At 41.2% G+C, this 18,058-nt stretch overlaps 1 protein-coding gene across 2 annotated transcripts; it reads left to right on the top strand.

The window, feature by feature from the left end:
- Positions 1 to 18,039, top strand: LOC119498418 (integrin alpha-6-like). 2 transcript variants are annotated; one of them, XM_037787306.1, is made up of 26 exons: positions 1 to 286; positions 8,537 to 8,664; positions 8,795 to 8,874; positions 9,514 to 9,775; positions 10,622 to 10,753; positions 10,898 to 11,105; positions 11,195 to 11,388; positions 11,511 to 11,608; positions 11,901 to 12,025; positions 12,112 to 12,195; positions 12,312 to 12,373; positions 12,967 to 13,124; positions 13,211 to 13,354; positions 13,451 to 13,566; positions 13,649 to 13,805; positions 13,899 to 13,979; positions 14,069 to 14,148; positions 14,272 to 14,349; positions 14,432 to 14,534; positions 14,686 to 14,856; positions 14,999 to 15,100; positions 15,242 to 15,358; positions 15,794 to 15,892; positions 16,260 to 16,385; positions 16,539 to 16,618; positions 17,144 to 17,283. In XM_037787306.1, exons 1-25 carry the CDS (start codon positions 108 to 110, stop codon positions 16,602 to 16,604), a joined length of 3,150 nt encoding a protein of 1,049 aa, XP_037643234.1. In that variant the 5' UTR covers positions 1 to 107; the 3' UTR covers positions 16,605 to 16,618; positions 17,144 to 17,283. The 2 variants fall into 2 exon arrangements, with proteins under 2 accessions (XP_037643234.1, XP_037643232.1); XM_037787304.1 differs by lacking the exon at positions 16,539 to 16,618 and having other exon boundaries at positions 17,144 to 18,039.
- The last annotated feature ends 19 nt before the right edge of the window (positions 18,040 to 18,058 follow it).

Raw genomic sequence — 18,058 nt, 5'->3', positions numbered from 1 at the left:
CAGCCTCACTCACTCTGCACCTCCTTCAGGGAAGGACTCACCTTTCACCAGTTCAGCTGAGGAGTTGTGTATTGTTTTATATATATATCTATCTATCTGTATAGCTCATGGAGGGCAGCAGGCTCACCTGTGGACTGTGGACGGTCGTCTTCCTCCTGGGATGTGGGCGACTGTCTGCGTTCAACCTGGACACCGATAATGTCCAGGAAAAGAGCGGACCTGCGGGCAGTTTGTTCGGCTTCTCTCTCGCTCTGCACTGGCAGCTCCAACCGGAGGACAAGAGAATGTAAGACCTGGTTTTGATTTTCTTTTAAAGGGGAGACATGTTTCTGCTCCGACCTAGCCCTGGAAACACGCCTATATGTCATTAAAATAACTTCTGTAACCTCGTCATTAAAATGTCACAGCAATGTAGACTGTAAGTTTATTTTGGAGTGTTTTATCTTTTAGAAAAATGCCCTCTAAACCTACTTTTACCGTTAGGAGTGCTAAATGCCACCTAGTGATCTGAGCTCAGGTATGTCGCAGGTACTTTTACTGTAAGCTCACTGTTTTCCAATAAAGCTCAGCAAACCTTGTCCTTCAGCTACAGAACAACAGAATGTACTGTACTTTATACACCTGCTGTAAGCTTAAGGCCTTCTCCTGGTTAATCTTTGCTTTCAGGTTACTTATTTGAGTTTTTATTGGACCTACACAGCAGACAAGTATATGTGCTTTGAAATCTAACTTATATTGTCAAGTATATTTGAGTTATAATGCTTTGAAATCTAACTTATATTGTCAAGTATATATGCTTTGAAATCTAACTTATATTGTCAAGTATATATGCTTTGAAATCTAACTTATATTGTCAAGTATATAAGTTTTGAAATCTAACTTATATTGTCAAGTATATAAGCTTTGAAATCTAACTTATATTGTCAAGTATATAAGCTTTGAAATCTAACTTATATTGTCAAGTATATATGCTTTGAAATCTAACTTATATTGTCAAGTATATAAGTTTTGAAATCTAACTTATATTGTCAAGTATATAAGCTTTGAAATCTAACTTATATTGTCAAGTATATAAGCTTTGAAATCTAACTTATATTGTCAAGTATATATGCTTTGAAATCTAACTTATATTGTCAAGTATATAAGTTTTGAAATCTAACTTATATTGTCAAGTATATAAGTTTTGAAATCTAACTTATATTGTCAAGTATATAAGCTTTGAAATCTAACTTATATTGTCAAGTATATATGCTTTGAAATCTAACTTATATTGTCAAGTATATAAGTTTTGAAATCTAACTTATATTGTCAAGTATATAAGCTTTGAAATCTAACTTATATTGTCAAGTATATATGCTTTGAAATCTAACTTATATTGTCAAGTATATAAGTTTTGAAATCTAACTTATATTGTCAAGTATATAAGCTTTGAAATCTAACTTATATTGTCAAGTATATAAGCTTTGAAATCTAGCTTATATTGTCAAGTATATAAGCTTTGAAATCTAACTTATATTGTCAAGTATATTTGAGTTATAATGCTTTGAAATCTAACTTATATTGTCAAGTATATAAGCTTTGAAATCTAGCTTATGTTGTCAAGTATATAAGCTTTGAAATCTAACTTATATTGTCAAGTATATACTGTATGCACATGTGCACGTCCACATGTCTTTCTCCTGGGGTGGTTTTGGGGTGAGCTTTTTTGGAGTTTAGGTCCAAAACATGTCGTTGAATCATTGTTGGCACATTTATGGGCATTGATTCAGAGGGATTTGTCATTGTGCATAAAGGCTAACTGCCATCAGGTGGTCACTGGTTTGAATAGCCTGATTATTAACTGACCTGAGATCAGAGCTGTGGCATTCCTTAATCTGGGAGTCTGACTAGAATGGACCAGCCAGAAATAAATATACTTGTTTGCCTGTGTTAAAGGACTTTAACTTGATTTGCTGGTCCATAAACAATACTATTCAGATTAAAAGTAGCGATACTACACTGTAAAAGTCCTGCATTGAAAAATGTAACATAAGTAAAAGTAACTACAAATGTACTTAAACTATCTAAACATTCAATGCAGACAAATAATTAAAACTTTGATTATTATTACTGATGCATGGATGTGTAAGTAGCATTTTAATGTTGTAGTTGGTTGAGGTGTGGCTGATTTTAATAGCTTTATATGGTCGGGTAGTTTGATTTATAACAATGCATCATGTTTCATATGTTTTGCATATAAAATCTTAATGAAATTATTCAAAGTAACAATATCTGTTTAATAAATATAAATAAAATATCTACTTTTCACTAGAGGTGTAAAACATAAGTTCCATCACGATGTGATATTATATAGATTCTTTTGACAACGGTACGATATCTGCGGCTATCACAAAGTTGGCCACGATACGATTTCCATTTGATTACATTCAGAGGCCTGCGATCGATATATCATTAAGTCTGTTTAACACAATCAGTTACATTTATATCAACTCACAAAAATCAAGTAAAATATGATTTGAAAATGTTATTACTGAGAAGAAATGGTGACACAGATGTGCCATGGGAATTTCAAAATAAAGGCCTATCTTAAAGATAATGATATGTATGTAACATTTTCACATTGCATCGGAAATATCGGATCTTCATTGAATTGATATAGCGATCTAGATCGATGTATCATTACACCCTTACTTTATACTTAAGTAAATTCCACCACTGCCCCTAATATAACACAATATGCTATTTATTTAAAGTACCTTACTGTACCAGCAACAGCACGAGTGCCTCTAGTGGGGATCAAAATCTAATCCTTGTGATGATAAGTGTAAACTATTTGTGCTGCTATTATCTTACTTTTTACACAGAAATGATCAATACACAGCCTTTTCTATCTTGTAATTGGTCAACGGATTTGTGCTCCAAATAGCGGTTTGTATTTATATAACTAACGCCTAAAGGTCACCACAGTGTGTATACCCACTGGAAGATATTCCGAACTATTAAGGCTCATTCCCCAAGTCTTTAACCGTCTCCACAGAGGTTAAACACTGTTCTTAAACTTATTTACACACTTCTACTACTGCTTCACATCCACACACACACACACACACACACACACACACACACACACACAGTGGCAGTGTGTGTCCTAGTTTTAGGCTCGGTGTCTAAATGAAAGACACATGCACATCAGCACAAGACCGAAGCCACCACAAAGTCCCCCTGCTTCAGGTTGTAAGGTTAAATATAAGAAAACAGAACACAGTCGGATTACATTGGTGGAAAACCTGGAAAGCGACAGATATCAGTGTAGAGATAATGTAGACTGAGTTGTCAACTGTTTTGATAATCCATTACTGTAATTATAAAAGTATTTTTTAAGCAAAAATGCCAAACATTTGCTTGTTCCAGCTCTTTAAATGTAAAGATATGCTGGTTTTCCTCGTCAACTATGATAGTAAACTGAAAACTTTAAAGGGACTATTTGTAACTTTGTACGCGCATAAATGTAGCGGGTCGTCACACATGCGCGCTCGCGTATGCGCGTTCGCGTGTAGCCGCTGTACCCTCCTCCTCTGCCTGCCCGCCTTCACTCAGACAGCGAGCGTCCTCGATCAGCTCGCTCCACCTCTAGACGTGAACGCGCGCTCACTCCACACTGCAGAAGAGTTAGTAGCTCTGAGAATATCTAGTGAATGCACAAGGGACGTTTGTGCAGAAATAAATGCTGCAGTTCCTCCAGACCAACAGAGCTTTCCCGTGTCTTTTGAAGTGACAGAGCTCTACAGAGATTTACGTAGTCTTCTCGTTACCGACCGGGTGCCGGTGCCTCCTCTGCTCTCTCCGGCTGCGGGCGGAGAGAGCAGAGGAGACACGCTGCAGAGCCCCGCTGCCTCAGCCTGCACTGAGACAGGAAAAGCCAACACTAGGATCAGATCTAAATCATGTTCATGGAGAGACCTTCGTCTGCTCAGCTAACATTACTGCCAAGCAGCTGAAATATAGAGTGATATTGTGGTTTTAGCTGTCGTGTGTCGCCTCACTGTTTTGAGCGATGCTCGTTCAGGTATATTTGGAGCGAGCAAGCGCGAGCCCGACGCTGACTTTCGTTGATTTCACGGCCACAGGTGTCGCTGTTAAGAAGCATTTCTGAAAGTTACAAATAGTCCCTTTAAGTTTTGGACTGTTAAGTCGAACAAAATGAGCTAATTTGAAACAGCAATTGTGTCTCTAGATAATCGACATTTTTCACTATTTTCTGACATTTTATGCACCAAACTACTAATTGACTGAGAGAGTAATTTGTACATTAATCGAAAAAAGATCTCTTATCTGCAGCTCTAACCCATATGTTTGAGAGGTGTAATTTCAGGCAGGTTTTCAGTGGGATTATTTACTATGATGCAGAGCTATCTGCCCTAATCTAATATTCCACATAGTTGACTAGTTTGTGGAGTCTTTTGCAATACGCTTGTCCTTAATCAGTATCGAAACGAATGAGCTTGAACCGTCAGCAGCATGTTCTGTCTGTATCACATTATAACACAAGTTTGAATGTGTGCGTGCATGTTCGAGCAGGAAGCCATGTTTGTTTTGCAAGTGACGGTGTTCATACTGCTGTTATGGAGGTGGAATGTGCTCTCACTGTGGACTGGGTGTATTTGTGTCTATGCACATGTATTCATGTGCTGCCTGTGGATGCGAATGTGTGTGTGCCTGTTTCAGTGTGTTTTAATGGTGCTGATGCATGCTGTGGCTGAGCACTGAGGCGTTGCCTTGTTGTCAGTCACTTGGAAGAGTGTCAGAAGAGTGCTTGATACATTCCTAACCTGAGGCAAAAAAAAGGATGGATAGCGGTGGAGCTAATAGAAAAGAGATTTTATGCGCTGACGGTGATTTGAGTTCACTAACGTAGATTGTAACAACATGTGTGCTGTAATAAGTGTTGTCGTGTGTGTGTTTGTGTCCCCCCCTCATATGTGTCTCCTCACTGCTGGGTGTGCACACAGTGAGTCACAATCCTTTTCCAGCCATGCACGCCAACTTTTATTCAGCCTTATATATTCCAGTGTCTTTCATGCCCCACGGGGACGAGTGCTACATGTACCTGCAGGAGAGGGCAGGAGCCGATGGGATCGTGTATATGCATGTGTGCACGTGTCAGTGTGTGTGTGTTGCATTCCGTGGTCGTTCATAATTGCCAGATGGAGCTGTCTGTATAATAAAATCAAAATGCATGAGCTGGGAGGGGAGGGAGGAGGAGACCAAGTGAGAGGTTAGGGAAGTTTAAGAGCTTGGATTTGAGAAATGTGTGGGAGAAAGTAAATGCATGTGTGTGTGTGTTTTTCTGAGAAATAAAATTTGCTCTGGAGACACGTAGATGAAGCAAGAAGAGTGAAGGATGTAGGGACACGCCGTGGGAAAGAGGAAAGCACGACATGCCGGCATGTTAAACAGTAATGTCAATGTCATGCTGTGTCTAGATTCCAGAAATGGCAGAGGAGGAGATGGGAAAACTGGAGAGTTTAGTATTTCACTCAACTTTGTGTGTGAGTGTGTGTACGGTCTGTGTATGAGAGTCCGATCCAGTCCTCCCCACCCCACCCTTCCCCTCAGGTTAGTTGAGGATATCCAACATCAAAGAGAAAGAGAAAATAAAAGAGGTGATGGATGAAAGAATGCCGAGAGGAACATAAATCAGTTTAACATCTGGGCACCGAATATCAGCCGTTATTCAGACTTGATCCTGGCAGACGGATGGAGGGAAAAGTTGGGTAACACATGACACGAACCTCTGGATCTGCAACCCATTTGGAGGTCTAGATGATCGGCTGTTGCTAAGCAACGGGGTGCGCCCTACCTGGCCCGCCAGTTTGCTGTTGTAAACAAAAGCAACACACCTCTCTCAATGGGAGGTGTCTCTAATGGTCACTCTGCCTGTGTGCCCGAGTGCCACTGCCAGTATGTGTGTGTCTGTTTTACGAGTCATTGCACCCAAACACACACCCAAACACACAAACACACACACACACACACTCTCTCTCTCTCTCTCTCTCTCTCTCTCTCTCTCATGTTTGTCTCTCCTGTAGATTAAGCTTGTGTGTTGTGGCTTCCTCTGCTGCTGGTGAAAAATTAGATAAACATCTGGGTCACTGTCAGCCAGGCAGCGGGTCAACCTTATCACAGTGCCAGTCTCCGACACATCATGTCAGCACTTCACTCTTCAATGGCAAACAATAATAATAATGTGTAGCAATTAGGGCTGTCAGTCGATTCAAATATTTAATCGCGATTAATTGCATGATTGTCCATAGTTAATCGTGATTAATCGCAAATTAAATTGCTGTTCAAAATGTACCTTAAAGGGAGATTTTTCAAGTATTTAATACTCTTATCAACATGGTAGTGGGCAAATATGCTTGCTTTATGCAAATGTATGTATGTATTTATCATTGGAAATGAATTAACAACACAAAACAAAGACAAATATTGTCCAGAAACCCTCACAGGTACTGCATTTAGCATAAAATATATGCTGAAATCATAACATGGCAAACTGCAGCCCAACAGGCAACAACAGCTGTCAGTGTGTCAGTGTGCTGACTTGACTTTGACTTGTCCCAAACTGCATGTGATTATCATAAAGTGGGCATGTCTGTAAAGGGGAGACTCATGGGTACCCATAGAACTTATTTACATTCACATATCTTGAGGTCAGAGGTCAATGTACCCCTTTGAGAATGGCCATGCCAGTTTTTCATCGCCTAAATTTAGCGCAAGTGTGAAGCGTTATTTAACCTCTTTATCAACAAGCTAGTATGACATGGTTGGTACCGATGGATTCCTTAGGTTTTATTCACTCTAGCTTTAAAATGCGTTAAAGAAATTAGTGGCGTTAAAACAAATTTGCATTAACTCGTTATTATTGCGTTAACTTTGACAGCTCTAGTAGCAGTAAAGATAATATGTCTATTGAGATTAGTCTCCAATTTAGATTGCATCATATGTAAGCAACTACTTATACAAGTACGTTATTTAATTAACATAATCTTGATATAAAGCTGTTTGTGTACTATTGTTGGTTGCGTTTGCCCCGAAGGACACAGCTGAATGAGACACTGAATGAGTATCACAATGTGATTATGTAGAAGTGCAGTATGCAGCAGAGACCCCAGACCCAGTGACCCCATTTCCCAGAGTCCAATGTGTCTTGGCAGAGCTCTTTCCGTCCATACTCCTGACTTCCTGTGTCTCCGAGGATAAGTGGGAGTGGAGATGTGCCCACCTGGGATTCACTGGTTAGTCACTCATCTCTGAAGTGACTCATTTGAATCATCTTTAATAGATAAGCACATGCCCGGACAATTGCACTCGGCGTGAAAATATGTTTCTCTGTCTGTGTCAAGTGTCTTTCCCTCCCTATAGTAGTTAAAATAAAAGTAGGATTGGACACTTACTGGGTGGGTTAACAGCGCAAATTATAGTGCTGTGGCTTTTGAAACAAAGCCAGACCAATCCAGTGGTTCAAATTGGATAAACAGTTTGTTTCCATTGTGATAACTTGTCGTGATGCATTTTTTTTTAAGAGAAATGTCTTCATACTTGCTCAATATAAGCATTATAAGACTGTGGACAATTTTGTGAACAGTTTTAACAAGCCGTATATCTGTATGTCATATAAATAGATTTATTATCCTTTGCTAATCCCCATCACGCTCGCTGAAGTCAATATTCACGATGATTTACAATTTGTATTTTGACATCTTCTCCCACATTAGTGTTTTGCAGCATTGACTAGTGAGGTCTACGCTGCAAACATGTTGATCACATTAGGCCTCAGCTCCTCTCTCTGACTAGTATATGTCTGTGTAGATTCCCTCCCAGATGGTATGCGTATCTGAGATTGCTTTGTGTTCCAGCTAAAAACGGCTTTGCTTAATCTCATCTGGTGAAGACAGTGTGCTGTGCAGCGTTAACTCTGGAGGTCATCGGACAGACAAAGCAAGCCAGAGAGAGCTCCTGGAACATACCGAGAGAGAGAGAGAGAGAGAGAGAGAGAGAGAGAGAGAGAGAGAGAGAGAGAGAGAGAGACAAAGCATCAGTTCAAAGGATGACATCCGTGACTTGTTTGATTTACTCGGTAGGAAACTCTGGGAACTGGATGCCCATCGTCAAGACTTGGGTGTGGCATTTTGCCCTTGTCCTTGGTCCACAATGGCAGCCTCTGTGTGTGTGTGTGTGTGTTTGGAGAGAAGTAGAAAGCCTGGTTCAATCAACCACAGCAGGCGTTTGAAAGGGGTCTTTGACTCAGTCGGACTGTGAGGACATGGAACATCAGTTCGGTGGCGGATGTGTGTGTGAATATGGCTGCTGTGTAGACTGGAATGTATGATAATATAATGTGCAAGTGGAAGAAATGCCAGAGCGCGAGATGAAAATGAGCGTCGCAGCTTGAGCCTCTTTCACAATGTGCATCTGATCAAGCTGCATAATGGTTTAACGGACTCATGTGTGTGTGTGTGTGTGTCTGTTGCAGACTGCTGGTCGGTGCCCCGAGAGCAGAAGCGATGAGTCGTCAAAAATCTAAAGTGACAGGAGGACTGTACAGCTGCAGCATGACCCCCAGCCCAACTCCTTGCAAAAGAGTTGACTTTGATAACAACGGTGAGATATCCGCTGACACCTGTGCATTTCTCTTCTCTAATGTGTTTTAGGCTATTTTAGGCCCCCCCCCCCCCGATATTTGAGTCACAACATCCTCTTTGTGTCTATTCCTGCCCCTGTCTCGGTGTAGAGGACCTAAGAAGTGAAAGCAAAGAGAACCAGTGGATGGGAGTGTCAGTCAACAGTCAGGGGCCGGGAGGCAAGATTGTGGTAAGACGGTCTTTGTCTTTGTATCCGACCATGACACTGTTTTTTCTTTGTCTTATATCACTGTAAACTGAATATCTGCAGGTTTTGGACTATAGATTTGATAAAATAAGACAATCGAAGGTCGCATTGGACTCTGGGAAATTGTAACAGGCATTTTTTTCACTATTTTATGATATTTTAAAGACTAGTTAAGTCAGTTAATCAAGAAAATAATTGGCAGATTAGTTTCAGCCCTACGGATACCTTTAAACCAACACAAACCTGTGTTTTCCAGTGGTATCAAACATGCCATGCTGGATTACAGGGAAATGTATAACAGCATTTTAAAAAATTGTCCATTAAAATTACAGCTATTAAAAGTTGTGTCTTGTAAATAAGTGATATGCAATGAAGCTCTGAATCAAGCAGACAAAAAAACAGAGAAAAGCGGCACACTTATTGCTCGATAAATGGCTCAAACTGGCTTAAACAATGGAGATCTACTAAAAGTTTCAGCACTGCAGAATATATACTATGTCAAATATATGAGTAATTGGCTTATCTTGAAGCTACTTAAGGTGAAATTTAAAACTCATTTCAACATAAGCCTTTTCCTTTTAATCACCATTACGTCAACTTGACTTTCTGTTCCCCTGGTAGACCTGTGCCCATCGCTACCAGCGGCGGAACAACGTGAACACAGCCATTGAGAGCCGGAAAATCCTTGGTCGCTGCTACGTGCTGAGTCAGTCCCTGACTATTAACCCCGATACAGGTGAAGAGGGAGGTAGCTGGCATTTCTGTGACGGCCGGACCGAAGGCCACGAAAGGTTCGGCTCCTGCCAGCAGGGCCTCTCTGCCACATTCGACAAGGACTACCACTACCTCATCTTTGGGGCTCCTGGAGCGTACCATTGGAAAGGTAGTCTAATGTGTGTGTGTGTGTGTGTGTGTGTGTGTGTGTGTGTGTGTGTGTGTGTGTGTGTGTGCAGTCAGTGAGTAAGCTAGAAAAAATACTTACTGTAAGAGAACTTAACTGCACATGTGCTTCATTATCACATCGATTTATCAATTTTCATTTCAAAGGAATTTGCCAGTGATGCTTTTTTCAGTCATGTGTTCAACATTACTGCTAATTAGGATTATTGTGTTATGGGTTTTGCATCCTTTTATTACAAGCCAGTATGGGCGGGAATCACCAGAGGCCCCACGATACGATCTTATTGCCTTTTTAAACATTTTATAATATGCTGAGTGTTGCGATGAGATATTATCTTTATTCTACTGCAAATTATGCAGTTTTTCAACATCTGTTTTATCTAATAAGATACAGTTTTCATTCTGTTCATCTCAGAGTTTTCATTCACATATCTTGAGGTCAGAGGTCAAGGGACCCCTTTGAAAATGACCATGCCAGTTTTTCCTCTCCAAAATTTAGCGTAACTTTGGAGCGTTGTTTCGCGTTCTTCCTGACAAGCTAACATGAAATGGTGGTACCAATTCCTTAGGTTTTCTAGGTTCATATGATACCAGTATCTTCACTCTAGCTTTAAGACTGAGCCCTCTACAACCTCTGAAAGACAGAAGAGCGGCCGGACCCGCCCTCAGTTTGTCAAGAGGTTAATAGATTATATAATAAAAGATCCGTGTATCAATACAATATTGCTACGCAAAATATCGTGATACTATGCTGTATAGATTTTTTCCCCCACCCCTACAAGCCAGATCTCTCCCGTCTTAACCCGTCCTCTCCTCTCCTCCCCTCCAGGTGTGGTACGCCTGGAGCAAAAGAACGAAACCTTCCTAGACCAAGGCATCTATGATGACGGTCCTTTTGAGGCGGGAGATGAGGGCGAACAGAATGCTGAATTGGTGCCTGTTCCTCCCAACAGCTACCTGGGTAAGACGCTGTGCGCTCTCTTTGTCCATTCATTGCCAATCTATGCCATCACTTCAGTCGCTCCATCGTGACAAAGAAGCGTATTCAAGCACCTGATTACCCCTGGCTATGTAAGCAAGCCTTCCTTTGTGTCTCGTCTCCCAGGCTTCTCTCTGGACTCGGGGAAGAGTCTGACCAAGAAGGGCCAGCTGACGGTGGTGGCGGGAGCTCCCAGAGCCAACCACAGCGGAGAAGTGGTGCTGCTGAAGAAAGGAGAGGAGAAGAATTTGGTAGACGAGTACACCCTCAAAGGGGAAGGGCTGGCCTCGTCTTTCGGCTACGATCTGGCTGTACTGGACCTCAACGGGGACGGGTGAGTGACGCAGCGTGGATAGACACAACCTGTGACTTCTGCTTTTCGCCATTACTGTATACTCACGAACAAGCGATGCCCTTTGTTAGCTGGGAGGACATAGTGGTGGGAGCGCCGCAGTACTTTGAGAAGGACGGGGAAATCGGAGGAGCCGTCTACGTCTACGTCAACAAAGCGGGAAGGTGGAACGAAGTGACGCCCACCAGAATAAACGGAGCTCAGAACTCCATGTTTGGCATGGCTGTGGAAAACCTTGGAGACATCGATCTGGACGGTTTCAATGGTGAGGCTGCAACGTGTTTGCGTACTTTGCATATGTATACTACTGTCAGCCGGTCAGTCTTGATGCCCCTCATTGATCTGTATAGCAACACTGTAAGTCACTGTTTTTGTTCTTGCTGTCAGATTTTGCAGTGGGAGCTCCTTTTGATAATGATGGTGTAGGGAATGTTTACATCTACCACGGAGCAGCCAACGGTCTCAGCTCTACAGACGCAACACAGGTATGTAATAAACTGTTAGAATAACTAATTGGATTTTTTTGCATATACATTTTGTCCAAATGTGTAATGTTTTCATCTAAGGAAATCCAAATAAATGTTTTCTTTCAATAATGAAGAAGGTGTTTAAATCAGTTTGACCATCATGCTTGAACCCTAAAAAGCTTCCTAAAAAACTAATTTAGGTAAAATGTGGGGATGTTATGCAACATAATATAGATTACTACTTTTGTTAGGTTGTAGCTCACAATAAAGTTATGATGGTTGGTTTTAACGTGTGTTTCTGTTGCTTTAGGTTCTGCACGGCAAGCCAGGAGTGAAGCAGTTCGGCTACTCTTTGGCAGGAAACATGGACCTGGATAAGAACTCCTACCCTGACCTGGCTGTCGGATCCCTCTCTGACTCTGTCTTTGTCTACAAGTGAGTCAGTGAACTTGCACATTTTTCTCACTGTCCATCTCTGATCATGGTTATAGAGTTGCTCACTTGAGTCCTGTCCTCCCCAGAGCACGTCCAGTTATTGACATCAAGAAGGAAATCAAGTTCACTCCGAAGGAAATCGACCTCACCAAATGTAGCAAAACCTTCTGGTACGTGCGTCTTTTTTTCAGTAAAGGACATTCATCAAACTTATGACGAATTACTGTTAAGCATTATGCCTTACGGTACTGTGTCTGATTGTGGATAAACTGCATTGTGTCCCCAGCTTTGAAGTTGAAGTGTGCTTAACCTTCACTGCCAGCCCCGAGAGCTACGCTCCCAGTCTGAGTAAGTAGAGCCGTCTGTTTCTGTATTATAGTCGTCTTTATTGTGTTTTTGCTTCTCATTATCGGAGATTCAACGGCAAGAAACTAGGACTGGCCGATATTTCCAGATGATAATTTATCATCTTTCAATGGAATGACATTTAGGTGACGTCATACACAATTAGGTAATCTAAATTGACAATAAGCACAGACTAACTCAAATTTCTCAGAAAAGATGGGAAATATTTTGAGTGAATATCATTTGTGGTGACCACGATGATTAACATATATGTGTATATATGGAAATATCTATTTTTTTTTCTTTATGATCTCACTTGAAACTATTATGATCATTTCGCACTAAAGTTCTGAATTAAATGAGTAAATGCTCAGTACTTTTCATTTGTCAAGTATTTCATTCACACATACAGTACATGTATTGAACTACCATAAAACATGCTATATCATGATTTATATCATTATCAAGATATGATATGACCTATATCGGGATAGAAGATTTTGGCCATATCGCCAAGCCCCACAAGAAACCCAATCGTTTTCATCTGTCATTCTTTATCCTCCCCTCTCTCGCATCTCTGTCTCCGTCCCATCTAGCGGTGGTGTACTCCCTTGAGGCGGACGCTGAGCGTGAGAGGAGCGGTCTCAGCCCCAGAGCGACCTTCCTTAATACGAACAGTACCAAGTCCACTGGGACCGTCACCATGACCGGCAAAGGAAAGAAAAATTGCTTTAAGCGTAGGCTTGTCATAAAGGTAGTGACTCTCTCTGGAAAGATTTTTCTCCTCTCTCGAAACAAAGTGCATCTGTGGGTGGTGAGTGATATTGTGTCACTCTACAGGATAAAATTAAAGACAAGCTGCGCGGGATCCCCATCGATGTGTCCGTGGACATCCAGGGCGCCAACCGTAAACGCAGACAGAGCTCCGCTTCTCAAATGACACCTGTCCTGGACGCCAAAGCGCCAGCGATAACTCGATCAGAGGTGCATGTGCATGAAAGACAGACTTTATAGATAGATTTGATGTTCGCGCTGTATCTATATCATCTTTCGTGTGTGTGTGTGTGAATGTGGTTGTAGGTGAATTTCCTGAAGGAAGGGTGCGGCAAAGACAATGTTTGTCAGAGCAACTTGATGGTGGAAAGTCGCTACGTTCACAGGTCAACTGGCGAAGACAAGTTCACTCCATTAGATCGGTAAGAGGACACACACACCTATTTTTCATAAGAGCATCATGTTTATTACTTTGTACGGGCCTTAACGTGTGTGTGTCTAAAGGGAGGGTGACATGCAGGTGATCTCACTCAAAGACCAGAAGGATATCGCCTTGGAGGTCAAAGTGTCCAATCTGAACGGAGATGATGCCTACGAAGCCGATGTGATCGTCACCTTCCCGCGCTCCCTCACCTACTCTACTTACCACGATACACCTGGCGTGAGTCTCTCTTCCTCTGTCTCTCTCTCTCTTTCTCTTTCACACACACATAAACACAATGTGATTCTGATTGGAGCTTGTGATTGATTTCAGAACAAAATATCCTGTGAGTCCAATAAAGAAGGTTCTCATGCTAATTGTGAGCTTGGAAACCCCTTCAAGCGCGACTCAGTGGTAAGAGAAAATCACCTTTTGGACAATGTGTCTACCTCCTCTGCACAAGTGGCACTGTTGATATAATGTCTCTGTGTTTGCACATATAGAAGACCTTCTACATTATTCTGAGTACATTAGGCATCTCTTCCAACATTACTGAACTGGAGGTTGATCTTCAGCTGAATACGTAAGTAAATCTAAGCTTGGAATACAAATGGATAATACTACAGATGCAGCAGGCCTGGACCGTAATGCATTTATGCATTAACATTTGTGGTACATTTCTGACTTGACCTGTGTGTAATCTCAGGACAAGCAACCAGGGGAATATGGCCCCCTATAAAGCAAAGGCAAAGGTGAACATCATATTGCAGCTGTCTTTATTAGGGTGAGAAACACACACATAACAGCTCATATTCAAAAAGTATGCACAGATTCATGCTGCTAACTGCGCCCCCCTGACTCTCCAGACAAGCCCAGCCGTCTCAGGTCCAATTCGCAGGAGAGGTCAAAGGTGAGACTGACATGAGGATGGAAAGTGCCATTGGCAGTGCCATCACACACCAGTTCAGAGTGAGTACAGGACAGATCAGAAGTTGCTCCACACGTATCTCTCTATTTCATTGAAATGTTAACTTCAGCATTCTGCGTGTACACGTGCTTTAGTTCGATAAATCGTACTGTATCATCTGAGGTAGGGCGCTGATAATGTCTTGATTTACAGATAACCAATCTGGGGAAGAGCTTGAAAGACTTGGGCACCGCCAGCCTTCACATCACATGGCCAAAAGAGACAATGGAAGGGAAGTGGTTGCTCTACCTGATGAAGATCAGCTCCGCTGGAGTGGACCAGATTGACTGCTCTCCTAAAGGGGAGATCAACTCTCTTGGCATAGTCAGTAAAAACAGCCTGCGCGTATAATTTTTCACTTGGTATTTCTTTTTAAATAGCAGTAAAGGTTTATATTTATTTAAAGAAATAAAGAAGTTTTAATTTAATTTTATATTTGAATGTACTTTTTCTTCTCTGCTTTAAGCAATCGAGTGACCACAGGGTGAGAAGAGCAGTAGGAAAGAACCAGGGATCTGAAGAGGGCACTCTTTCACGTTTACTCGACAAGAAGAAAATGAAAATTCTGGTAACACCACACTATCCAGTCCTATTCTTTTGTTTTATATTACTAGATTATGTATATGTACTTTTTGCAACCAGTAGTAGTAGAGTGGTTATAGTTCTAGTGAATCTTGTGGTAACTTTGTGCTCTCTTCTTTGTTGACAGTCCTGTGACAACAATGGGGGGGCTAAATGTGTGACGATTAAGTGCCCACTGCGGGGCATGGACAGTAATGCAGTCTTCACTCTCAACTCTCGCCTCTGGAACGCCACCTTCATAGAGGTAACAAAACGATGCAGGAAAATTAAGTCCTTTTACGCAACTTTATGTCTTTTATGTATGGTATTATAAATCTAGAACTTTTAGTAGTCTCAATTTGTGATGTTAAAGAGAAACGAAAATCGTGTTTTGGGACTTTGACTACTTAATTCTTGATTGTTGGTGACGTTGTTGTGGAACACTTTGTTGTTAAATGTCTCTCTTTAATTGTAATGTATTTTTGTTGTGGTTGTATTTACAGTATCTGACAGTTGCCATAGACACAAACAAAGTTTCTGAAACGATATATATACAAACTAACAGATTATTTTACACTAAAAACATTTGATAAATTCAAGGGAAAATTATTATTGCGGCAAATTAATAATGAGTATTTTAGTATTTTCTTTGATTACTCCAAAAAGCATCTAAACTTGTTCTCCTTTTCTCCTCAAACAGGATTTTTCCAAGCTCCATCGTGTGGAGGTGATAGTGAAGGCCTCGCTGCATATCGATAGCACAGCGAAGAACACAGTGCTGCGTGATGTTGAGACAGAGGTGATTAAAAACAACAGGAAAAAAAGCATTTACAATATGTGACAGCACTGGAGCCAAGAAGGACAGTTTTAAACAACAGGCCTTATTTTTATTGTATATTGTACATAGTGCCCTTTCTTTCTGTATTTTCTTGTACTTATTTCGTACATTTTGTGTTTTCTTGTAAACGGCACCCAGACCAGAAGGCAAAAAAATAATTTAATTGTACAGGGAAACTTGTTTTAACTGTGCACATGCCAATAAACGCTTTGACTTTAAATGCTGATGTCAGTGTAGTGCACGAACTTTAAAAACCTGAGAATAAAAAGACATTTAAAAGTGTCTCTGATCCAGAGATGTTAAAACTGATACTGTATTGTGTCCCCAGGTGAAGCTGACAGTGTACCCAGAGAGGCGTGAAGCCCAGTACGGAGGAGTGCCGTGGTGGATCATCGTGCTGTCCATCCTGTTCGCGCTGCTGCTGTTGGCCCTGTTGGCTTTCCTTCTGTGGAAGGTAGGACTGAAGGACAAGGGGATGGGACGAACCCTGACCCAGCTAATAAAAACACACCTACAAATTTTATGATTTTTTTTAAGACTTAGCACTTTACAGAGCAACTGTGTAACAGATATTACACACATGTTCTAACCATTCTCCTCTCCTCAGTGTGGAGTCTTTGGGAAAAAGAATAAAAACCTGTCAGAAAAAGAGAGACTGACACCACATGCATAAAAAAAAGAGAGAGGGTAAAATGACCCGGCCTGCCTCGAATGAGTGAAACTTTCTTTCCCGCTCCTTTTTGCTGCAAAAGCGCTGCTTCCTGGTATTGGGCAGGCAGTGGGCAATTCTCACACTGTGACATGAATGCTGTCATAAAAGTTGTTGGATTATTTCTGCATTTCACACATGATGTGTGGATCATTACAGTTTACCTGCATGGCCAGGGGAGGTGATGAGGAACTACACCATTGGGGCTGATCTGCATCTCTTTGATTTTCTCTTTCTCTACTTTCTTGTGTTGCACATGCAGTCACTTGGTCTGAAGGTTTCTTTCTTTCTGCATTTAAACACAGGGGGCAAACATGTTTCCTTTCTTTAAGAGGAGTGCAGATGGCTTGTCTACGCCTCTTAATGGATTCACTGCATCTTGGCTCTCGCCTGTCAAACATTAAATGTCTCATCAACCTTCTTTGCTTTCTCTGAACGCCTTTAAATAGCCTTCCCCCCCCCCAAACAAAATATTGATTTTGTTTTCCCTTTCTTCTCCGCAGTGTGGCTTTTTCAAGCGAGCCAAATATGAAGACAAGGTTCCCAGTTACAACGCTGTTCGTATCAAACGGGAGGAGAGAGCGATGAACTCTGGGAATGTGAACTGGGAAAACCTGGAAAAGAAGCCCTGGATGACAACCTGGCATGACAAAGAACATTATTCTTAACAGCCATTGAGGTCTGACACCACACAGATTTCCTGTCGCTTACTGATGAACTCCCAAATTTACTGATTCTTTTTTTGTTTTTTTCCTGCCTTGTCTTTACACAGCGTGGACTGTAAATATCAAGAAAATCATTTGTTAAAAAAAAACATTTGTAGGACTAAATTTGTGATCTAACATTATGCTTCAGAGGCAGAATTGATCTCGGATAAAGTCTGTATGAATCACTGGAAGGAGAGTTGCAGTGTGGGAGACGATCCTGCACAACTACTGTCTGTCTGTCTGTCTGTCGGAGCTTGTTTTGTACATTTACTACATCCACAGTGTTGACTGGGGGAGGGAGGGTGGGAGTGTTTCTAGACTTTTTTTGTACATTTTTTGAATGGTTTTGTATTTATTCTTTGTGAGGAGTACTTTATGTTACGTGCCCTACAGGCCAAAGAGTCATGCAATGCATACACAGGCTTTTTTTCCTTCTATTTTTGAACTAAAATGTGTTTATTTCCCCCATTTTAAAAGAGCATTTTTTTTATAATTTCCACTGTGCATATGCCTTAACTGATCAGTTGTACATTAAGGAGGAACTGCATCTTTTCCACAGCTGTTGAGCACTCGGTTTTCAGATTGACTACCACACCTCTGCAGAATTCACCTTTTATTCACCAGCTGTAAAAATAGAAAGAGTGATAGCGAACAAAGAGTTTCTTGAATAAAAGTTTTTAAACGTTGTCATATCCATGTCTTCTGTGTGTG

This window comes from Sebastes umbrosus, chromosome 12 (genome assembly GCF_015220745.1).
Source record: "Sebastes umbrosus isolate fSebUmb1 chromosome 12, fSebUmb1.pri, whole genome shotgun sequence".
Classification (NCBI taxonomy): domain Eukaryota; kingdom Metazoa; phylum Chordata; class Actinopteri; order Perciformes; family Sebastidae; genus Sebastes; species Sebastes umbrosus.
The sequence above is the reverse complement of the archived record's forward strand: the minus strand, read 5'-3'. Positions and strand labels throughout refer to the sequence as shown.

Excerpts from the sequence above, each read along its gene's own strand:
- LOC119498418 (XM_037787304.1), top strand. The coding sequence starts at position 108 with ATGGAGGGCAGCAGGCTCACCTGTGGACTGTGGACGGTCGTCTTCCTC. Across the intron at positions 9,776-10,621 it reads TGGAGCGTACCATTGGAAAG|GTGTGGTACGCCTGGAGCAA; the intron begins GTAGTCTAATGT and ends CCTCCCCTCCAG. Across the intron at positions 14,857-14,998 it reads AGATCAACTCTCTTGGCATA|CAATCGAGTGACCACAGGGT; the intron begins GTCAGTAAAAAC and ends CTCTGCTTTAAG.